The sequence below is a fragment of the Cannabis sativa genome, chromosome 1, assembly GCF_029168945.1.
Source record: "Cannabis sativa cultivar Pink pepper isolate KNU-18-1 chromosome 1, ASM2916894v1, whole genome shotgun sequence".
Classification (NCBI taxonomy): domain Eukaryota; kingdom Viridiplantae; phylum Streptophyta; class Magnoliopsida; order Rosales; family Cannabaceae; genus Cannabis; species Cannabis sativa.
Genome location: NC_083601.1, coordinates 10,742,246 through 10,767,049, shown reverse-complemented (window position 1 = coordinate 10,767,049; position 24,804 = coordinate 10,742,246). Strand labels below are relative to the sequence as shown.

The 24,804-nt window shown below is 36.3% G+C and overlaps 2 protein-coding genes and 1 long non-coding RNA gene across 10 annotated transcripts; 2 read left to right on the top strand and 1 right to left on the bottom strand.

The window, feature by feature from the left end:
* Positions 1-1,694: 1,694 nt before the first annotated feature.
* Positions 1,695-2,729, top strand: LOC133036455 (uncharacterized). The gene is made up of 3 exons (XM_061113025.1): positions 1,695-2,227; positions 2,322-2,513; positions 2,601-2,729. Exons 1-3 carry the CDS (start codon positions 1,724-1,726, stop codon positions 2,727-2,729), a joined length of 825 nt encoding a protein of 274 aa, XP_060969008.1. The 5' UTR covers positions 1,695-1,723.
* A 5,245-nt stretch (positions 2,730-7,974) lies between these two features.
* On the bottom strand, positions 7,975-10,745 carry LOC115705806 (uncharacterized). 5 transcript variants are annotated; one of them, XR_004009503.2, is made up of 5 exons: positions 9,175-10,744; positions 8,928-9,074; positions 8,526-8,823; positions 8,371-8,439; positions 7,975-8,275 (listed from the first exon to the last, which is right to left on the bottom strand). It is a non-coding gene; the product is annotated as an uncharacterized LOC115705806 (long non-coding RNA). The 5 variants fall into 5 exon arrangements; XR_004009501.2 differs by having other exon boundaries at positions 8,371-8,823; XR_009684371.1 differs by lacking the exon at positions 7,975-8,275 and having other exon boundaries at positions 8,296-8,823; positions 9,175-10,233; positions 10,430-10,745.
* A 165-nt stretch (positions 10,746-10,910) lies between these two features.
* Positions 10,911-18,989, top strand: LOC115706495 (cyclin-T1-3-like). 4 transcript variants are annotated; one of them, XM_061103734.1, is made up of 7 exons: positions 10,911-11,263; positions 13,486-13,706; positions 14,023-14,104; positions 14,297-14,431; positions 16,982-17,157; positions 17,234-17,385; positions 17,704-18,989. In XM_061103734.1, the coding sequence occupies exons 2-7, from the start codon at positions 13,492-13,494 to the stop codon at positions 18,702-18,704; spliced, it is 1,761 nt and encodes a 586-aa protein (XP_060959717.1). In that variant the 5' UTR covers positions 10,911-11,263; positions 13,486-13,491; the 3' UTR covers positions 18,705-18,989. The 4 variants fall into 4 exon arrangements, with proteins under 4 accessions (XP_060959717.1, XP_060959711.1, XP_060959715.1 ...); XM_061103728.1 differs by having other exon boundaries at positions 13,483-13,706; XM_061103732.1 differs by having other exon boundaries at positions 13,391-13,706.
* The last annotated feature ends 5,815 nt before the right edge of the window (positions 18,990-24,804 follow it).

The window sequence follows — 24,804 nt, the reverse complement described above, 5'->3', positions numbered from 1 at the left end:
ATGTCGATATATTGTGTAATTGTTATTTGTTTAAATTATCGTTGAATGTCGACGGGATGTCGACATTTTTGTCGACATGAAAGTGTTTTCTCTTCTTTTGATAATGTCGACATAATGTCGAGGGTATGTCGACATAATGTCGACATGTTTGTTTTGAAATTTTTGTGTGCTTACTTGTTAGATAATGTCGTTGAATATCGACATGATGTCGATGCTATGTCGACAATTTTAAATTTTTTAGCGACTTTATTTATTTGTTTGTTTTTTTCGAGATGGCTCCCGGACTCATTATTCCAAGACCCGAGCATTTCCTTTGGCCGCGTCACATATGAGGGGCAACCTTGGAATTTTGCCAAAATTAAAGCTCGGTTTGAGGAGTTCAACCTTAACAACACGGCGAAGGAAAGCGTTTCGGGAGCTTACGGAATGCCGTACCAACGACATTCTCCTCGGTGTTATTTCACCGGTGATGCTCCACAAAATGAAAGTGGATGCTCAGGAGGAGTTGAGGATGAGGTTTTATGTTGGTCGGAAGGAGGTCCGATTCGGGGTGTCTTGGAGTTTGCACTCATTACGGGTTTGGACTTCTCCTCGGGGCCAACGAAGAGAGAAGGCCGCGCGAGTCGCGCGCTCGGGGTCGACCGACCGATCAACAAATATTTCAGCGGTCGATAGTGTGAAGACGAAGCACTCCAACTTCGATTCCTGCCGGAGCCGGAGAAGACTTGTACAAGCTCGGCTTGTGCTTGTTTGTGGAGTCGATTAGCTCGGGGCCGCGAGGCCAACGCGCTGATCACGCCTCACATCATTAGATATGTGGAAGACCTCGAGTTCTTCTTCCGGATTCCTTGGGGGAAGCACTCATTCGCCAGACTCATGCACTCGCTTCAGAAAGACATGTTGAAACAGAAGGCCAACTACGAGAAGAAGGCTGAGTTCGGATGTTCGGCAAAGACGAGTGCAAATACACGGCATATGGCTTCGCACTGCGGTCCAATATTGGGCGTACGAGGCCATTTGGAGGTTGGCAAGAGGTATGGCACGAACCACGGGATTCGGTTCCACAGGGATGCTTAGGTTGGACGAGCAAAGGCGATATTGGGAAGAAAGACGTCGGCGCATTATTTTCAGACGGGTATGATTTTCACTTATGTTCTGAATAATTATTTAACATAAATGCTTGTAATAAATGCTAAATGGTTTTATTTTGATATTTGTTAAACCATAAACGAATGCGGAAGTGGGGAAGGGGCTCCTTCCACGGACAGAGGAGGAGGCATTTGTGAGGACAATTTCTTACGATGGTGTGGAGAACCTGGTTGATGATGTTGTGGATGACACAGAGGCTGAGGCAGGTAGTCAGGTAGTCAGGTACCAGAGACTCAGGTCCCAGACACTCAGGAAAGAGACACTCAGGTACCAATTTTTGGAACTTTTTTTATGTCTTTATTTTTTATTGTTTTTGTTTTGTGATATTTGTTACATTGTGGAATTATCGTATGCTTACCGTATTTTTTTATATATATTTTTTCAGGCCACTGGTTCAGAACCTCAGCCCAGTGCACCATCTTCATCAGGCGTTCGGGGTGCCGAGTACACTGATTTAGTGGCTCGGTTGGATAGGATCGAGGCCGACACTCGGGGTACGTATGCTCGGCCAGCCGAGCCGAAGAAGGCATACGAGACCTGCCATGTAGAGCTGAAGGGTGGTCAGAACGTAATTATGGAGCAGCTCAGACACATATTGGCCATGTTGAATCGTCCGCCAACGACAGCTTCAGCACCGGAGGCCCCAGCAGATCCATCTACCCCACCACCAGCTGCTTCACCCCCAGTAGAAGAGGATGAGGTCTTCCCCGACGATTACGATCCTTATGAGGGAGCTCCAGCGACTCCGATCGAGGCACAACCTCTTATCCATGTACATGACACCGAGTCGCAGGGTGAGATTCTGTCCATAGAGGCACAACCTGCAGTGGTTAAGAGTCGGAAGAGGAAGAGAAAGCCTCCTGTATGGTTCGGTGACTATACGGAGATGAAGAGGAGACATAGGCCATCTTCGACTTTTGATCCCCTGGAGCCACCGGATGAGAAATTGTTAACCACTTTCCGAAAGTGGTGTGTTGGACTCATTCCGAACCACCGACTTCGGGATTTGAGAAGTGGTGATTACGGTCCAGGATTCTTTTGGATAATGCTCACACCAAAGGAATGGCTTACAGATGACGTAAGTAAAGTATTTTATAATATTACTTCACTTTACAACTTTATGTGCAATTAATATATTTTTTTGTGTAACTGACATTTCCGTTTATATGCAGCATATAGATGCAGCAATGCATATGCTGAGGAGGCGACGCACCGACTATCCACTGACATTTCCTCAGAAGGGTATCATTCTCTCCACATTCGTGACCGCCATGATCAGCAGTGCATGGACGAGCCACAAGGGTCCGAGGAAAAACTTTAAATGGGAGGAATATATCCTGGACTACTGCACAGGGTTTCATAAGGTATTGTTTTAGTAAGATTTTAAATGTTAATTGTTTGGGAAGATTATTATGGTTTGTTAATTGTTTCGTTGTTCTCTGTAATTACAGTCCCAAGTCTTTGAGAGATGGAGGGGTAACGAGTTTATTTACTTCGTTCTGCACCTTCCCACGGCAAGACACTGGGTCACAGTTGAAGTGGACATAGAGCTGTGGAAAATTAATGTCTACGATCCGTGATTCCAGCGTCTGTCATTGGACCGCCTTGGACCCCATCTTGAAGGTTTGGTCGAACCGCCGCCATACTCGCTAATCCTTGCAACCGGGGAATTTCCACATAACAACCAGATCATGGCGTTAGCTAACGGTGACATCGCGGTGCTTCCAAAAATGCACGCGAGTCGAGCCACTCACGACTTAGTTCCGAAGTCAGCAACCAGGTACATAGCGATAAAAAAGTACTATAGTATTAAAATATGTTTTACGTTAGGCCGACTTTACATTTTATTTTGCATTTAGTGGTGATTGTGGCGTGTATTCCATTGAGTATGTGGAGCATCTCATGATGCGGCGTGGATTGACCGATGTGACGCCGGACCAGGATAGCCATGTTTCGTCAACGGTGGTGTGTCGATTTATTTTACCAAAATGTCGCCGATTATATTTTTAATTATTGGGACATTGTATATTTTGTGTAATTAACATTACAGTTATGTATATATAGATTTTCTTTTCGTTCAAATTTTGATAATTATACGTGGTTTCAAATATAAAATATCAACATTATTCAACAAAAATAACTATTAAACCTAAAAATAATTAAAATATTTGAAAAATATTCAACCTCAACAAAAATAACTATGACAAAATATGCGTCATTACAATATATCAAATTTCCCAACGAATACGTACAAGACGCCTCGGATGCGGGCTTTGCATGTTGCTCTGTGGCTGGAGCACCACGGCGGGCCGGTGCTTTCGTGGTACGTAACCTTTTTTATCACCAGGACGGAAACGGTTCTCCCGTCTTCTTCCGGCGTTGCTTTTTCTTGGACGACCTACGGGCTTCTTTTCCACAGGTACCCCAACTTTCATATTCTTGATGTGTTCTGGGAGAACCCAATCATCCTCGTCACCAGCGAGATTGATGGTATCATCGTAAATCTTCCTCCACGTTTCTTTTGAATAATAAGGTGAGCAAAGCGTGTACACACTTGTGTTCGTTTTCAATGCCGCGGCACATGCATGAAGGCAAGGGAGTTTCAATAACGTGAACACGCCGCAGGTGCATGTTTTTTCAACTAGATTCACATCACCACCTCTTTCACCGTTAGGTCCCCTACCAACGTTATACAAATTGGCTCCATTTCGTTGGACGCGCCTGTACCTTGCATTTTCATGAATTTTTGCCAAGTTTTTTTCGAAGAGCGTGGCCAAAGGGGTGGCACATTTGTCAGCATTTTCGAGGCGATCAGCGAACCACGATTGGAGTGTGAACCTGATAAATTCAACCAAAGTAGTTATTGGATATTTCTGAACTCTTCGCGTGACACTATTGAAGCTTTCGACGGCGTTGCTCGTCATGATGTTGTATCTATCGCCCAAACAATAAGGGTGAGCCCACTTCACAAACCCTATACTCTCCACATATGCAGCGATGGCGGATTCATCTTTCTAAGCTTCTCGAACTCTCTATCGCATTCCGTCTTCGACCATGCGTAAGCAACATTATATATTTGGTTGTGAAAAGCATCGTCTTGAATTTGGCGTTCACGTTCATAACAATGTGGTGATAGCATGCACAGTGGACTGCTTCGGGAAAAACGAGTTCAACAGCATGATCAATGCTTTGATGCCTATCTGACACAAACACTAAGTTCTCAACCACGCCAATTGCTACCCTCAACTTCTGTAAGAAATACGTCCAGGAGTCGTTATTCTCACTGTCAACGATACCATAAGCAACCGGCAACAATTGGTTGTTCGCATCGTATGCCACAGCAACTAACATTATACCGCCGTACTTCGTCTTCAAGAAGGTGCCATCGATACTCAAAACAGGACGACAAAAAGAAAAGCCCCTTCTACATGCACCGAGTGATATAAAACAGTACTTGAACCGCTCATCCTCTAAGTACAAGTCAGTAATGGTACTGGATTCTTCGTTCCAAAGCATGTACAAGTACCCAGGAAGCTTCATGTATGAAAACTCAGGCGTACCCCTAGCATACGTAAGTCCCATCTCCCTGCACCTCCACGCCTTCACATAACTCATACTGATACCGTAGTTGTCAAACATGTCCCTCTGTATGTCTTTAGCCTTGTACTTAGTTCCGTCTTGGGTGTACTTCCCCTTAATAAGGTGGCCAACTACCCATGGTGCTGCTTGACGGTGATCTGAACGTCTCGCATTCAAGTTACATGTGTGTTCATTGTGAAATACAGTGACCTCAAAGTTGTCAGAATGCATCTTCTTCCTCCCCCTCAATCTCCATTTACAATCTGGAGCCTTGCATGTAACGTACAACACATCAGGGGATGACTTCTTCACCATCCACTCGAAATTGTTATTAAGGGCAAACCTACCCACAACTTGTCTCAATTCTTCCTTGTTTTCATAAAAATTACCAAGCTCTATCACCTCGCTTCCTTACTTTGTAAACAAGTAGTTAGCTCATGATTTTCCATTATATCTTCCTTTGTCCACATGGGAGCTTTGAACTTGGTACAAACTTCAAAAGAGGAGAACGTTGAGAACGTTGCATGACGAGCATGTTCTTCAGTTCTGCCTGGTCGACTACTGCTAGTTCCAGGTGTAGTGCGATTTTCACTACGAGGTTGTCGTTCTCGCTGTGTACCTTGGTTACTCGGTACACACTCTAACCTCAACAATGGTCCCGCTACGGGTTCATCGACTGCTAAATCATGGTCATCGTCCATATTCAAATCTACAATAGGATCATTATTGTAGAAGGGTGTATCGAACTCTTCAAACTGATGAAATCCTGTCGCTTCTTGTTCTTGCCCTACATTGGTCGGAACATCAAAATTGGTCGGAACCTCTAAATTGGCCGGAACCTCCTCATTCACACCAATCCCAACATCTGTTTCGAGAACGCAAGACCCTACCACACTCCGAGGAGAGGATTAGTAGGCGGCGTCGGCTCCGAATTCCCCACTTTTCTCACCTTGGTCACGAATAATGGCATAAACTCGTATTTGACATTGTTGCCCTCATCTCTAAAAACGTTCTCAGTTGGCGTTCTCTCTTAATAACCTGCGGCGCAACCATTTTTCCCTTCATGTACAAGGAACAAATCTCCAACTTTAAATCATACGCTACGGATCAACTTCCAACTCTTCATATAAAATTTGTCGCAAGTTCTTGTAGGGTTGTCTCGGTTGTATGTCAACGTCAAGCGCTTTATTTGCTTTGTAGATCCAATTATAATTCTCACATAACCAAACACCATCGTACGATACAACAAGGAACACTTTGTCTCCTGCAATTGCAAACCAAAAAAACAAGGTGAGTAAAGGAAAAAACACCAAAAAAAAATAAACATCGACATCCCATCGATATCAATAGACATAATGTCGAGAAGCACAATACCAGAAATTAGGGCACTGATTGTCGACATTGTGTCGACATAATATCGACATACAATCGACAACAACAACAACTTTCCTCGTCATCGACACACTATCGACATACCATCGACATTATATCGACAATAGAAACGGTTGCACATTAAATGTTAATAAATTTTACATACGTTCCCAACAACCCTTCCCAACTGAAACGTTGCATGTCAGACACGTGTCCTATCGACAACATATCGACATGAAGTCGACATGTCGTCGACAAATGTGGTAGCAGTGACACTAAATTGGCATGTTGTCGATAAGATGTCGATATAGTATCGACATTCTGTCGATAAATACGCCATTTCATGCGTTTTTCCCTGTACAGTTACGCATTTAATGACCATTAAATTTTCATACATTCCCAACATTTTTACTGCTCTATAAAAGCAAAGGGAAATCTTGTATTCTACCTATCTCTTACTCTTAAAAATCTTCTCTTATTCTCTTAAGTTTGAAATATGGCCCCAAGAAAGAACGGCAAATACCCCATCCTAACTCCTGAGGAGCTGAAGCAGGAGGATGATGTTGGCATAGTTACTCCTGCAATGCAGAAAGTTTTGGACGCCGCTCGAGCTTTCGAAAGAGAGCGAAACGGTAACGAGTTCAGGTTCATGCAACTTGAAAGAGAATTTGCAAAAACTGGCGAATGGCCGGCTCCACCACCTGGGTTCCCCGAAGGATGCCGTCGTTGCAAACTGGGCATCTTCAACGGTAAACCGGTGAAGCCTGGAACATTATGCAAGTATTGCAAGGCTCACCCACAAGCCAAAGAATTTAAAAAAAAATAATTTCTTATGTTATGGTTTGTGGGTTTTATTTAATGTTTTTTTTTTAATTTTTATGAACTTTTATTTTCTGTTTTTTTTTTTTATGTTTTTTTTTTGTTATTTTTAATAAAGTTTATTTTCTGTCAATGTTATGTTTATGTTTTATCTACGGTATTTTTCCATTGCATCGATATTTTGTCGACATGTCGACAAAATATCGACAACTTCTCAAAAACAACCAAAAATGCTTGTTGTCGACATTCTGTCGACAAACATGTCGACAAAATGTCGACAAATGGTTAATCCCAAAGTTGGTTGCATGATGTCGACAACATGTCGACATCATGTCGACATAACGTCGATAATGGTCGTCACTGACCTTTCCTTCATAATCATCGACAAACCATCGACATATCATCGACATATCATCGATAACACTGGAAAACCCAGAAATCGACTGAAAACCAGATCTGCCAGATCTCAACAATTTCAGACCAAAAAATGTTCCAACAATAAACACACGTATAACAATTTTAAACTACATAAAGTCAAACAAAATGCTTAAAATGCAACTTACCCATTATAATGGTGTAAGATTCTTGAGTGATGTTGTATTGTGCTTCGGTTTTCCACCAACACCCACCGAGAAAACAACCATGCAACAGCAAATAATATCGTGTGGGACGGATTTCACCTTCGGTTTTTCATAAATTTTTCAAATTTTTTCCTAGAGAGAGAGAGTGGTGCACGAGAGAGAGAGGGAAGAGGGAAGAGAGAGAGAGAGAAATACACTTTCAGATTTTAGTTTTTTTTTTTTTTTTTTTTTTAAAAAAAAGGGTAAAATGGGAAGTTCATGTAATTAATGGACTAAATTTGTACAAATTATAAAGGGGTATAAATTTTGATATAGGTTGTATTATTAGGGTCAAAAATTGAAATTTCCCTTTTAAAATAAATAATTTATGAATGATAATTGTAAAAAAACATAATAGTAATTTGATAAAAAAAAATAATATATTGTGCAAAACTTTAATAAATAAAAATTAAACTGAAAATGTTAGTAAAATATAACAAAAGCAATAATATTAAATCTATGAAATTAAAAGCTAAATAATATGTAAATTGTTGATATTTTTGTGAAAGAAACAAATCTATATCATATTGTTAAAGACAATAAATTATGGAGATTTTCAAAATTAAAAAGAAACATATACAATTGAAAACACTATTGAAAAAGCCCCTCTAAAAACTTCCTCTGGATATAATCCTTTGACCGAGCTTGTTAAAGAATGAATGCTTTAGCAATATTTTTGCAGAAGGGAGCCTTAAATAGTCTTTTATCAAGTAAGAAGCAACCATTTGCCTAAAGCTCTAAAGAAAGACACCAAAGAGAAAGAAGCTCATTCACATGTATAATCATAATGAATGAAAAGTATAAATAAGATATTAAGAGGTAAAGATCATACATTAGAAAACATATCATCCGAAGGATTAGTAACGCAAGGAGGTCCACTTTGCAGTGTCATTAGTAGTATCTACTCACAATTTAAAAATTGGTTCAGATTAAACTCTATTCGTAATTAAAGTGATTAGAGTCCAATAAATTGAGCAAGCTATGCACCTTTATTGGAGGGTATCTTGAGAAAGGAACATGACCATGAGCAAGCTCTGTTGCAGTTATACCAAAAGACCCTAGAGAGAGCTAAGACCCTGAATTGATTCACTTAAGTGTGCATTCGTTACAAATATTAGAACACAGTTAGACCAGCAAGATGTCCCAACAATCGTGTTCCTTAAAGACCAAGGGGGCGGCAGTAATTTCACAGTTTTTATCTTGGTTGATCTGAGAGTATCGATAGATTTACACCTCCTGAATCACTTCATAATGGTGGCAAAAATTTGAATCTGTATTCTTGTATCTGAACTTTGTAAACACATAACAAACAGAAGAATGTTCAAAAAATTTCCAAAATATATATACAACAATATTTTTTCTCTTTAACATAAGCTGTATGAAGATAACCTTTTCCAGAATTCTATATAAGTTGAAACAAGGAACCTTCTTTGCCCATTAAAATGATCTTGGTAACTGAAAACACGAGCATGATCATGCTCCTTGGAAAACTTCATCGCTTCCTCCTGCCTAGGAAATGTAGACCATATTTCCCTACTAAACACACAATAACACTCAAGTTACAACTCACTGAAATGTGACTTAACAGAAGTAGAGATATCAGTAGCAATGTAATAGGAGAAATGCAAAGAAACACCTTGAGCTCAAAAAGATCCACACGAATTTCATTCAACAATCGCAATAGCAACCACAAGTAAATACTTTGTCAATGGAAGATTGTATTTTGGGTCGTTTCTTGAGTTTTTGGGATTGTAATTCTGGAGAAAGAATTGATGGGCATGTAGAAACACCATGCCTCAACTTTCTTTTACTTGCCTTTCTCTATCCTACATCAGATTCCTACATTGAAAGCACATAAGAGAAAACCACACGAATGAGAATGAATTTCTAACACCCTTTCGCCCTAACAAACAGAATCTTTAAAAGACATTGATGAATGAAAATGAAAATGGATTGAATAGATTGAATGAATGAAATGATGATAAGAAAAAGAAATTGCCAAGAGTAGAAATGCCGCACTTGAAGAGGCTTCATAAATTTTTATATCTGCTATAAGTAATAATAAAAACACCATCAGTATAAACTTTTTTTTTTATATAAAGTAGTGAACAATACATGATTATAAACCAATTAAAATAGCAGCAAAAAAATATTAATGGAATAGAATGAGTATCATATGAACCAGTAAAAAAGAGAAGCATTGCATTGCAGTCTTATTTATACACCAGTAATATTCCAAATTTACATCTTTGTATAGGATGATACAAACTTGGAATGACTTAACCTCGTCATGAAACTTATCTTCTGCAAGTGTTGCCACTAAAATATAATTTATGATATAAGGCTGATGTTTTCTACTTCATAAAAGTCCAATTAATGAGGATTACCAATATGATTCTCATGATTCTCAACCTCGTCTTCAATCAGCAAATGATCCCAAAATTGAATTAAATATGTAAGTAGTAAAAGTAACTAAATAATTAGTAAAATACTACCATCTATTCCGTATTTTTAAAAACCAAACAATCATAGTTTTAATAATGTCCCATTTAAACAGAACAAGGAAGCAAGACAAATCAAATTAAAAATTTAAATAATCCATACAAAGATCAAGTGTAAATTGGAATTCTTATCTCTTATTTAATGGTGATTTGATTTGATTTGATGAAGCACTCAATTGAAGATGTAGATATATCTAAGAAAAAGGAAAAGTGAGATTTAATTCAGTCAGACCCAATTGAGAGACTATAAATTTTTTGAAAAGAAAAGCAGAAACAATGGTGAATGAAGAAGATGAAGAAGAGAGTTGGGCTGGACTGGCTGGATTTTTTTTTAATCTAAAAAGGGACGAACTTATATGGGAAATAATCACGAAGAAGAAAATAATCTACCAAATCAAAAAGAAAAAAATTAAACATGAAAGTCGTAGAATAAAATATTAGATTGATTGATTTTTGAGAAAAATACCAGAAACTTGGATTTCAATTGAAAAAGGATTTCTTAAATGAAAAGAGGAGAATCAGCCGCAACAAATGCTTGAGTTATTGTCACAGCCCGTGGTTGAGGAGTGAGATGAGAGGAATGCTCGATTTAAAAAGTTACCAATAGTATTTTTGAGATTTATTTTATTTTTATTTTATTATATATAATAAAAAAGTGACCATAAATTTCTCATAAATTATTTTATTTTTATTAATAAATTATTTTATTTTTAATATAAATAAAAAGCTACCTATGAATTTCTCAAAAACCAATAATTCTGTTATATAAGTACAATAGAGATAAGTACAATAGATACTTTCCAAGATTTTGGTAAATGGAAAATTTCCATTTCCCAATATTTATTTAATTTTTTTTGAAATCATTTCCTTAAATTTTGTTAGTGGTCGTATTTCTGTGAAAGGAAATTCCCATTCTAATTTCTAGGGTTTTATCACTCTCTAAATCCTTTTCTCTTCACATTCCCTTCTCTTCGAGTTCCTTCTTCCGTGCCGTCACAAACCACGGTAATTATTTCCTTCGACCGCCGTATCGCCGCGCCTAGGGCTCTGGTTGATCTCCCTGACCCAGTCTAGGACCTGGCTTCCAGACTTTCACCAGTCTCTCGCATCTCGATTGGACGCTCGGCCTCGCATTCCTCTGCCACGCCCGTTTCAGACGTTTCTCACGTTTCGGTCTGGTAGTCTCGTTCGGGCGCTTGGTCTCACCATTCTCTTCTGTTCGAGGTACATTTATCTGAATTGACACTTGACTTTCTGTGCTTTGATCTATGAGGATTCATATGCTTATACGCCTAATATGATTTAGGGTTATAATTTGTATGTCGTGTGATTTTATGCTCTGAGGATTCTTTTTTTTCTTAAGGATGCGGCATAGTAGTTAGTCCCATCTATGAAAATTCCCTTTCAAGTGATCATTGTAAAATCCATAGATTACAGAAAACAAAAGCTAGGTAACATTCCTGAGTTCGGGACTAGTACGCTATAGAAACAATTTGACCTAGGATTTTATGAAATTACTGTGACAATTGTGCTAGTAGTAGTTGGAGAAGTTGGATCAATGCACTATGGAGCCATACTGCAGCCAAGGTATGAAATTCCAACTTAGATTGGAGAATAAAATTCTAAAGTTTGTGTTTTTCAAATTAAGGTGGTGGTGGTTGATCGGCTAAAAGTGCTGGAGGTAAGAATCATGTAGTGTTGGAGGTTTAGTTAGGTTTGCTTGCCATGTGCAAATATGATTGTCATTGATGAATTATCTTTAGGTTTGTGGAGCGAGAGGGTTTTGAACTATTTTCCACTGTTGCTTGCCCTAAGTTTGATTCTCTGTATCATGCATAGCACTACCTAGGGATATCACGAATCCTTACTATTAGGAGGGAAAAAATGAGTTTTCTAATTCTTTTTATTAGTCTCCCTGACCAATGAGTCGTGTGATTCTATTAGAAATGCTTGCCATATATTGTTGACCGCACACTATATAGATATTGAATAACAATTGTAAGGGGATTTTGAATTTTTATCAATTCCTAATCACAATAGGAAGACAATAGGCAAATCGATTGAGACTTGCTTAAAACAATGGGGGTGTTGAGAGGGTTTTTGCAATCATAACTGATAATGCCTATTTAAACAATCTAGCTATTTGTTACACAATGAGAAGATATTGCAAGTTTGGAAGCATGTGGCTTATGATTGATAGATTTTAATTATGGGTGATAGATTGTGGTATTTGGACTTGTTTGTAATGTAATTAAATATGTTAGAGATTCTCAATCAAGGTTGTCTGTGCTTGATATTTAGATGTTTAATCATTAATTAATTATGAAAAATAGAGACTCTGGATTGTTTCAAACATTGACTAGTACTCTGACTCTGGAACCTTTTCCTCAAAATATGAAGTGAAATAAGAAAAATCTGAATTATACCAGCATGTGCTTACTTATAAGATCTATTTACACACGGTAGGTTCTACGGTTATTAACTAGCTCATGTTTTCTATGCATTTCACATTTTGCATGTCTTGAGTTCCTCACAGATTTGCTAAACATTCTATCAAAAACTCAAACACAGATAAAATAGCAAACATGTCGTGTTAGGTACAGAGAAAGAACCGAATAGACTCAATTAATATTGCTATTAATTATAGGATTTTTGAAATGAAAGGACTATCCTCATGTGTATAAAATGATCCTAGATTTACATGTGCTTGGTCCAATGGTTAGCTTGCTTGGAGTATTGTTTTTTTGGTTGTATTTGAAAGTTTGTTTTGTTTTATTCTATCCAACGTTTGAAACTTTTTTCCCCATTATTATTGTATCTGTCCACTGAATTTAAAGGCTAGCTTTGGTACTAAGTGTTTTATCAAGGATGGGGTGATGATGAGGCAATAGATTCATTTCTTTAGAATGTAAAACAATTAAACTTCTGAATATCAAGCATTGACCATTAAAGGCAATAAATCCTGCATAAAAATCATAATAACAACACTCAATAAAAGCTCAAGTTTGAATAAGATTTTAATTGAAGTTCAACCACAGCAATAATGTGATTAATGCCTCCTAAAATGCTTCAGTTTGTTGAATTCTAAAGGAATTTGGGTTTGTTTTTAATCACTTAAATGGGAGTTAAATGTTGTAGGTTTCTTCCTACAGTTTGAAAATACTCTAGGGGTGCTTTTACTAAGCTCAACTATCTAATATGAACTATATGAAAAGGTTCTCCAACATCCTCTAAATGTTTTGTTTGCCATGATGTGTATGTCTTGCATACTTTTGGTCACCTTGTACTTCTAAGATACATACTTCTACTTCTAGTATATGTCTTTGACCAATTTCAATTATCTGTGGGCAGGAAGCTTCTGTCTTTTGGTGATTTTATTTTATAAGCAAATAAGAACATACGTCTATGATAGACTGATAGTATTAATTTACAATTGGTGAAAGGAGATACATATGGCTGGTGATGGCTCTCATCATGGAACATATGAAGGTGGTTCTAATAGACATTCTCAAGAAACGCCTGAGGATGGAGGTCGATGGTACTTTTCTCGGAAGGAAATTGAAGAAAATTCCCCATCTAGGGGCGATGGAGTGGATTTGAAAAAGGAGACTTATCTACGCAAGTCGTACTGTACATTTCTCCAGGACTTGGGGATGAGACTTAAAGTGTAAGCTTTGTTACTTCTAATTTATTATACGTAAATCATTAAATTGATGTACTTCTCACTGTTAAGTTGAATGCCTGGTGTTGTGATGAGGTCAAACATTATTTTAGTCGCCTTCCATATTAATAGGTTTAGGTTAAATGATAACAAAAAGTCGGTCCAGGCATGCTTTTTTCAGTGAAGATATATGACATTTAGTTATTATATAGCACTGATGTTGAAAGAAGTCTTTCATATTTATCTTCTTTCATCTAAAAAATCTGTGGTGTTATGATCATTGATTGAAGATAATGATGATTGTAAGTGTTGTATAATGCAGACCCCAAGTAACAATTGCAACAGCCATAATTTTCTGTCATCGATTCTTCCTTCGTCAATCTCATGCAAAGAATGATAGGAGGGTAAGCCAATGCTGGACTGTTTTATAACCCCAATAGGTGGTTATAGAAGATTTATCATTCCATGCTGTTTGGCAACTTCTGAAATGTGTAGTGGTTCAGGGACAACTGTTAGAAAGGATTAAGTTGGAATTTGTATTGACTTAGGGCATTTATCTATTTTAGTGCCTAATTGGTGTTGTAATTCTTCCGCAGACCATTGCAACAGTTTGTATGTTCCTTGCTGGGAAGGTAGAAGAGACGCCTCGCCCTCTAAAAGATGTTATTCTTGTTTCATACGAGATCATTAATAAAAAGGACCCCACAGCAGCCCAAAGGATTAAACAAAAGGTATCTTTTACTGCTGTAATTCTTGTTTTAACTTTCAAATCATTCTGTTATTTTTAAATTTATGATATTTCTTTTAGGAAGAACTACCCAAATTGTCTTGAACAACTTTATTTGTAGCCTACTTGTTATTTTAGTGGATAGCTGTTGTATGCTGAAAGTTAGGGAAGCTTTGAAGTTTTTTCTGAAGTATATTTTTATGGGGTAGCTGCTGCTGTTCAAAAATTTATGTTTGTTTGATTGAAAATGGATAAACATCAGATCAGGAGATTTTGTTTATTAGAACTGCTATTTGAATTACGCTGGGCGCATGATGCAAAAGTTTAAGAACTAATTTATATATGTTAACATGTATATGTACAATACACGTTGAGAAAATCATGGTATTTAGGTTTTGGAAGTGTAGAAGTAAGTTGAACAATTTTTGGTGCAAACATGAGACAAGGGGATGGAACAAGCATATGCTTGATAGGTGTTCTATACCCACTTTAAGACAAGGGTAAATTTAGCACGCCTTGTACAGGCTAAACTTTGTTATATGTGAATTTGTTTTTATATAAGAACTTTTGTGATACCGTTTTCATTGAGTGTATTCTATTCCATTAACCAAAAATTCTTGACTGCTGCAAAACAAATTTATCCCTGTCTTGTTGAACATTGGTCATGTTTAGCAATTACGTGGATAGCTGATGTAGCCCTAAATTTCAGGGAAGTTCTGAATTTAGCTCAAGACTTTTTTGTGGGTTAGTTGTTGTTGGCTTAATTGTTGACCAGAAAAGGAATAGTTTCAAGTAATTTAATGTAGTCTTTACCCTAGGAGAGAATCTGAAAACCACATTGGGTATACTAAAGGTTAAAACTGAGATATACAATACAAGTTTTCAAACTGATTTATATGTGTGTTTGTATTGTATAAACTAGCTGAGAAAATCATGGCTTTAGGTTTTGTTGGTGTAGAAGAAAGTTTGTTGGTTTCATGCTAAACTAACTCAAAGAGGATCATTAAAGAATGCCTTGGATAGGTATTCTTGATGCATTCCATAAGATGAGGCTACATAATGTTTGAATTGTATAGACTTTTTTAAATCACTCGTCGAAATGGTGTATACGAATTTAGTCTTGGAGCCTTGGTTTGTAAGAGATTAACAGTATTCAAAGAAAGTCCAAGAACATTGCTTGAACTAAAGCCAAAATGAATAAGGAGATAAGTGTATTTAATGGTCTGAAATGCCTAATTATAAGGAATGGAAACACAAGAAACTAGGGTTTCGGCTGGTGAATGCCAATTGTTTTGCTATATATTTTTTTAATTATATCCTTTACATGTTTATGATTTTGGATTTCAAATTTTTGACTGTCCTTTTTCTTCTTTTGTTATTCAAGGTAAGGCTTATGCCCAAAAATAGCTTTATTCTCTTGCACCAACTCACCAAGAAAATTTGCATAATAGCAACTTGAGCTAAACCTTTTTTTCTTGAACTTTCCACTAGAGGCATGCCTGAGCTAACCTTTTCATAAATCTTCCACTTGAGGTGTGCCTGATCTCATGAAGCAGTTTAAGAAACCTAATAATGTATTTTACATTTATACTCTTTCTGTACGTTTCTCTCCGAGGTGAGGTGCCCCTTCTATGGTGCCTCACTGCATTACACGAGGTGTAAGCTTCTCCTTCACTAAATTGCCGTTTGGTACAAGGAGTTAGATGTTTTTTAATTAATAGAAAGAGGGTAATGTACTTGTTTAGAATCATGTAGAATAATAGAAAGAGGGTAATGTACTGGTTTAGATCATGTAGAATATTAAAATAGTGTTCAGTTATGCATGAAAATAGATTTAGTTGCACACAAGATGTATAATTTGTCATTTTTATTTAATTACTTCTGTGGGTCCCCCAAATTTATAAATGTAGGGAATCTAACACTCACCTATTTTAATTGGGTTTATAATGTTACTGTCGTGGTTGATAGAATGAATCCCTTGTGTTTGATAAAAGTTAAAAACTTGTGACATACAATACAAGGCAGTGTTATAAGATTTCCATTCCTACCAATTGACTCTTAAATGAACCTTTTGGGATCATTTTTACAAGCAGGCTTAGAAGTCATTTTAAAGCAATATTGCCAGCCCAGGCCAAAGATTCACTAATGTAGCCTACAATTTTGTCTTTCCCTTTAGCTGTCTTGCTAAGTTGACAGTTGGTGAGACATTTTATGCCATGTTGTAATTGCAAATTTTACTCTTCCACTATTTTTTTGACATAGGGGGAGGGAGAATTCGAATTTGGAGTCTCCTCTTTGTGAGAAGTGTGATGCCATTAGAGTATGCCTATATGACCACAATTTCCACTTTTGTGTTGTTGATGATTTATTAAGTTTGATTATTATTGCTTGGTGTTTTTAGGTATTTAGGAGTACTTTGTTAATTGAATGCTTGAGCCTTACCAACACGAAACACCTTGTACTTCAAACCCAGTTTTTAAACATTGGTTTGTTGTTTCATTATTGTTTTTTAGCTTCTATTTAGTTTATTCGTGTATTTGCTTCTATCATACAGGAAGTATATGAACAACAGAAAGAATTAATTTTACTTGGAGAGAGAGTCGTGCTTGCTACTCTTGGTTTTGATCTCAATGTGCAGCATCCTTATAAGCCCCTCGTTGAGGCAATAAAGAAGTTCAAAGTAGCTCAAAATGCCCTTGCTCAAGTTGCATGGAATTTTGTCAATGATGGGTATGCTTATCTTAGTTTATTTTTACTGCCCAGTGCCCACTGTTGGTCATGTCATGAAACTGAATGTGGTATGCAGACTTCGGACATCACTGTGCTTGCAATTTAAACCACACCACATTGCTGCTGGTGCGATTTTTCTTGCTGCCAAGTTCCTCAAAGTAAAGCTCCCATCAGATGGTGAGAAGGTTTGGTGGCAGGAGTTTGATGTCACCCCACGCCAATTGGAAGGTTGGCATCCTTCTATGACAGAAATTCCCTGTTACACTGGGATCCACTGATTTCGATTTCTTATGTTCCATACGTGTGTGATTCTCATTCTTTCAGTGAGCTATTGTTTTGTGCTTGCAAATGGTGATGATAGGTCTATCAAAACTAAAAATGATAACTAATCATGTAGTCAGGACATGAAACTGCATTTGAGAATGTTTTTGTTTCGTGTTCTTTTTGCGTTCCCTGTTTCTGTCGGTTTTTTTTTTAAAGTGGAAAACAGTTTATATGAATCAGTATTCTGTTTTGTTTAACATTATATGCTATGATTTATTGCAGAAGTTAGCAATCAAATGTTGGAACTATACGAACAAAATCGGGTGCCACCTTCTAGTGATGTTGAAGGAAGTGCTGCGAGTGGTGTTACTCATAGAGCCCCTGTCAAAGCTACAACGAGCAATGAAGAGCATTTGACTAACAACAATCATTCTCAGGCCGGAAGTACAAGACCTGGTGTCTCAAAGCCTGTGGTATCTAGGCCAGCATCCGAGTTGTCTCATGCTGACAATCATAGTGGACCCCCTAGAACGACTGAGAGTCGGAGTAATGACTATGGAATCATAGAAACAAAGAGTGGTTCAGATCACAAAGTTGATAGTGAATTCAGAGATAATCATCATTCTGAACCCAAGCATTTGTCACACCAGGCGGTGGGTGAAGGCCAAACTATTTTAAGGCTTGGGTCAGAAGGAACTGGTGAAGAAGATCAACAAAATAATGTTGGAAGGAGTGAAACCAGAGAAGCTAGAGAATTGAAGGACAAACATCATGGCCGAAATTCAGAAAATAGACCAAGCACACTTGGCCGGTCACCGCAAGATATAAAAGTTGACAAAGATAGGGTAAAAGCTATAATGGAGAAACGAAGGAAGTCAGTTGGTGATGTAACTCGAAAAACAGATTTGATGGATGATGATGATCTCATTGAGAGGGAACTGGAAGATGGCATTGAACTGGCTTCTGGAAATGATAAAAGTAAGCAAGAGCGGAGACAGAGTTGGTCTAAACCCTCAAATAGGCCCGAACATGAGGACTCACAGCATGCTAAATATCAAGAGTTTGTGAAAGACGAGCATCATCAGAGCAAGGGACAGGCATCAGCAACGGATATGAACAATGTGGAAGAGGGCGAGCTATCATTACCGGATGAATCTGGTTACCAGTCACCTAAGTCTGGAAGCCGCAAGAGGAAAGCAGGAAGCCCACCCCCAAATGCAATGGAGGGGAAGCAGCGGCATGATTTTGCTCCTGGGGTAAACCATCATGACAGGTTGGCCTAAAATGTATAAAATGGGTATTATCTTTTTTCCCTACCCTTAAAACGTTCGACGGTGAATTTTGAGAGCAGTCAGTAATTCAACCATTGGACAATTCCATTCACTTTTTAAGTGATTTATTTGCTGCCCCCTCTTTTAATTTATATTAATTATTAAAATTGTTATAGGTATATTTTTACATACTTTTGAGAACGTGATCGCATATTCAGCTGATATGATCTTTAAAGCTCTTTGAGGAATGTATGTGGTGGCATATATATGATAGTAACTTACACCAACATTTTCATTTTTTTTTTCTTTACAAAGTCCCAGAAGATTCAAATCATAGATTACTAGATTACAAATCCGTTCGTATGATTTAGAACACATTTCTTACATAGATTACAAGCAATTGCTTCCACTTGTTGATTTATATGATAGTGTTGATTGCAAGGATGGATCCACTGAAGTTTCTCTTTTGGACAAAAAGAAACAGCCCTCTCAAAGTTCCACATTGTGTGTTCAATCAAAAAAAAAAGAAAAAAAGTAAAAAAAAATAAAAATACAACAATAATTATACATGAATTTTATTGTTATGACTGCAAATATATATATATATTTATTCTATATAAAGTGTGCATATATAACCGAATTCTTAGTTTATGAGAAATTCATAGGTAATTTTTTATTTATATTAAAAATAAAATAATTTATTATTTAAAATAAAATAGTTTATGAGAAATTCATGGGTCACTTTTTATTTATATATAATAAAATAAATAAAATAAAATTCATTAAATTTAGAAAAAAAATACGATTGAGTTTTTGCTGTTGTACATCGATTTTTTTTTCTTCTTCTCTTCTTCTCTTCTAGAATTACCATTTTCTTATAAAAACACTCATTAAAAGAAAAAGTTATATTTTAGCACATACAGTATAATAAAGAAGTCATAAAATTTATAATTTCGTCTTCTATTAAATAAAAATAAAAGCAACTTAAAGCATTATTATAATTATGCTGCTTTGTACATGCTGCGACAAAAAAGAATGTCAATCTTATTAATTTCTCCATGTTCTAGATATTAATGCAAACCAAAAAAAGAAAAATATTTACTAAAACCCACCGAAACTTATCATAATTAAACTCGAGGCATTAGATGCAAAAAAAAAAAATAAAAAATCAAAGAGTACATTACAACACTGTTTTTGATCATGTGCTCATAAATTAGAAGCACAATTAAATATATTAGCGAAATAGTGACTAACATCCAAATTTCAGAGTTGACGAAAAATCTACAACTGAATGAGGTAAAGATTACTACAATATTTACTTTATAAAACTTTTGTTTCAATATCTTACTATTATTAACACTATTTGATTTGGATGTAGAAAAAATATTTTTGGATTGAGGCGGTAATAAAAATAACTGATACTGTCCAGAGTTTTTATTACATGTCATGTGACGCATGTCATAAAAAAATAGATTTATACAATCGCAATGAAAAAATTATATGTGACAAGCCAACATGCGGCTAGGAATGATTTTCTACACCACGGTATATTACAAAAAACATATGATGTTATTGAAATTAAGTTAAAATAATAATAATAAAAAAGATACTAACAATCTTATTATGCATTTTACAGTGCTATAGCATATGTTGAACTTGATGACAATGCAAAGAGCCTATTTGCTGTCATGTTCGCAGATATTGTGGAAAAATATTTTTCGTGTAATGCTGCCCAACTAATGAAATATACTGCAAAGGTGTAATTTTTAAAAAATAAAATAGTTTTACATGCCTTTCATAACTTGATTTTTTTAATTAAATAAGCTATGCACACATGTCTAATCATTTAAAATGAAAATACATCACGTTTTACGGGAACACCGCCGCTTTGTCGACACTGCCATATTCAATTTATCAACGAAAAAATGGACAATCCAGATATATGCGGACCCGGCTAGAATGAAAAGTGCAAAATACAAAAATTACACTATTGTCTCTATCGAAGCAAATGAAGATTGAAATCCACCAATGACTATTATTAGTTTTCTTATCTAGAATTTTTAGACAAATGCTATCTTCAATTATCAATAATTTAAAGACTGATTTTTAATTTTCTTTTTATCTTACACCCATTTAAGTAATGTTTCTTTAAGTATTGGAACATCATTTTTTAATTTATTTTTGGATTAACTTAAGAACATATTTAAATCATCAAGCTTTCTTAAACATTAATATATTGCATTCGGCATTTACTTTTAATTGACAACATTATAAACTATAATATTTAGATATACATAATAATAATCTCCCCTAATAACTAATAGTATATTTTCTTTAATTTTTAATTGTATCACTTTCAACTAACATAGAAAAAAACTAGCATAAAATTTAGTATACGTGCCTTGCACGTAGCTTTTTGCTAGTATATATATATATATATATATATATATATATATACTAACGAACTAAGCCGCGCCTTGCGCAGTTTTGTAAATTTTCTTTTACTGGTTAAGTAATATAATGTAAAATATAATATTTTGATGTATATATATATTATAAATAAAGTAAAATTTTTAAAATTAGAAATATAAAGAAAAGAAGAGAACAAACAACAACACAACATATAGTCGTATGAGTTACTAATTTATTATAAACTCGGTACACATGAGACACTGAATAGTATAAACAAAGGGAAATAAGGTATCTGTTTGTTGGTGTGGAAAAGTCTTCTGAAACCTTCAAACAATCACATTCACTCAATAATTCCTCAACTCTACTTTACAATCATTATTAACCAGAAAGTGTTAAGCATGAGAAAACTTGAAAGCAAAATAGACATGAACTTCACATACATAGAGTCACTTCACTCCATAAAATGCTAAGAATATTAGAATTATGAGTTTGAAAGAAAGCCTAAACTAAAATAACATTTGTGAGAGATTTATGTATGTATAAATTCTCTAAAACCATAAGATTATTATAATTTAAAACCATAACCTCTTTTACATTAATTATTTTGCATGCATTTAAATTAAATTTAAATTTATTTTATTTACTCAACGTTTCAAATATAATGTCTTAAGGTTTTGAAATTCCGTATTTTAATATTCCCAGTTTGATTATTTAATTAAATGATTAGTTAAATGCGGAATAATAAAACTGGTACTGAAAATAGTTTTCTGTAGTTACAGAATGCAACTCTGTAACTCCAGTGAAACCCAGAAAAACAAACAGTGCATAAAAGTAAAAACACACAAGATTTTTGTACGTGGTTTCAACAATCCTTTCAGATTGTTACTAGTCCACGGGGCCACGCCCAGAGATAAGATTCATTAGATCGGTATCAAAAATACAAAGTAATTGACTTATGCATAAATAGACTCCCTCTTATTGTATGCCGCAAGCTTGATGTATTCCACCTACTAACCGAATCTTGATAAAACTCCAAGTGCTCGAACTCCCTTCGATCACCTTGAAGAGTGCTTGAATCCTCCCGATTCAAGGCTTAAAGGCTATCTCCCGAAAGCCTATACAACCATCTCCCGAAGGTTGTGTGCTTGTATCCTCCCGATGCAAGACTTCAAAAGCAATCTCCCGAAAGCTTGTAAATACCCTTCTCCCGAAGGTGCACTGATGTTCTTCTTCGTTGTAGACTTGAATACAGACTCAAGACAATACAAACAACAAATAAACAGAGTAAGAGTAGAACAACTCTTCTCTACAAATCAAAGACTCTCTTTTCTAAAGATATGAATGAAATTCAAAGATACAAGAGAGGTACCAAGAGAGGTACTAAACAAAGACACTCTTTCCCTAAGATATGAAAGCAATTCTAAGTGTATGAAAGAGATGCAAAACCTAGCAGCTATAAGATGTATTTATAATGAATATACATCTCATAGACAGCTTACATTCGGTCTGAACAAGACCTCAACCCACTAGAAACTTCCCTAAAATAATTCTTCAATCAGTCCAGGAATTTCCGTTTCTGTACATACAGAATCGTGGGCAGTAACTACAACTTTCCTTTTATAGAAAAGGAAAGTCTTGCTCCGGTTTTCTCTTCAAGAAACCTGATCTTAGAAAATGGGAAACTCAACACAAGATCAGAATAACAGCTGGTTAGATAAAAAACGAAATGGGTAACCAAACTTACCATTTTTACCTTTTTTCCAAAAATAGGAAAGCTAGACAACTTTCCTTTCAAGTTTGATTTACACAAATATGGAAACCAAATCAATATATGCCAGCCGAAATATACATTTAATAATAAAATATTTTTGTCAATTAAATATGCCAAAAATGGAATTAACAATCTCCCCCTTTGGCACTTTGATTGACAAAACATTTTATTACGAGAAAACCTGCATCAAGTGTTAGAAACCAAAGCAAATAGCTTTTTAAAGATACAAGAGTATAGAAAATACTCCCCCTGCATGAAAGCTCTCTAACACATAAAACAATTAACTTTTTTTGGACGGAAAAGCTTGCAAACCGAAGAACACAACTTTTTAAACGGAAAAGTGTTAAACCACAAACAAGACAACTCCCCCTAAAAACAAGGATCCAGAGTTGTAACACATAATCCACAAAAAATAAGTACTACTCCCCCTTTTTGTCTATCAAGGAGCCAAAGATAACAAAAACCATGAACAAGGACATAGTAGTTTAAGCATTCACAAATAAAAAGCAAGAGATAGAGAATTGAACCACTTATTCATCATCATTGGGTCGGAAGTATTTCATGATGTTGTCCATCTTCCTGAGAAGTAAGGCCTGACTGGTCTCCATTCTTCCCAAACGCAAGTTGAATTCTGCCATTTCTGCAGGAGCAGAAGTGGAAGCAGATCCAGCAGCAGGATCATTTGTAAGACCAGGGGAAGCAGACCGAGCCTTTCTTTGAGCAACTTTTCCTTGAGGAGGCTTCTCAGGAATTTTGAAAGTGGTTCCAACAGCAGGCATCTCAATTGATTCATTCTCAAGAATCAATTCCTCTTGATCAGATAAAATTTTATAGATTAAGTGAGGAAAAATGAGATTGAGCCTAGGTTTCTTACCCTTTCGAAGAGAGACAATTTGCTCCCAAATCATGTCAGCCAAATCAATTTTAGCACCAATTGAAACTTTATACAAAAAGAAAGCAAGTTCATTTGAAACATTTACCGGATTGGAGCAAGGAAACCAATTGGATAGGGCAAACCTCATGAGAAAGCGAAGATGTTGATAGGTGAGTTGAGACATATGCATGGTGTCGGAAAGTTCAATTTCATCATCACCAGAGAGATAACCGAACACCTTTTGACGATCAAACTCCACATCAGTTGGCTCAATTCCCATAGGCAAATTGAGAGCCTCAGCAACATCCTTCACAGTGAAGGAATACCAGTGTCCTCTGACAAAAACTTTGCCAAACATGAAAGAGTCCTCATCGAGAAACTCATCAGTGATGTTAGCATAAAATTCCTTCACAATTCTATCCACATACCCATCAAAACCGATCAAGGTATCTACCCATTGTCTTTCTTTCAACATGTTATACACTCCAAAAGGCTTATGAGCAATAACATTAAAATTTTTCTCCACAGTAAAATTCCTATTCTCATAGAATTTCATATCTCTAGCATGATCATTATAACAAAAATAATGAGAGTGAGGCTTGAAGTTATCAAGAGAAATACCAGAGGGCCTCTTTCTTTTCTGTGGAAGAACAGGATTAGAGACAATGGGCCTTTTTCCTTTGTCCTTCTTTGGAACAGCAGGAGGCACTGGAGCAGATTCTGTAGTGACAGGCTCAGTTTCTGGTTCTTCACTCTCGGATCCAGAATCATCAACAACAGGAAGATCTTTGGGCACAAATTCTTCACTTGAATCGGACAAGCCCTCTGAATCATGATCCTCCTCACTTTCTTCTGGTTCAGAATCCGAGGAAGAGACCGAAGGGGGATTCTCCTTGAGATTTTTGGCCTTCGAAGATGAAGAAACCACCTTTTTCCCTTTGGATGCAATTTTAGGTTTAACCACTTCAGGCTTTGAAGGAGTGGAAACCTTGGACCTTGTTCGAGAACTCACCGTGGGCAAAGTCACCAAAGCTTGGTCGACATTAGGAGCACCA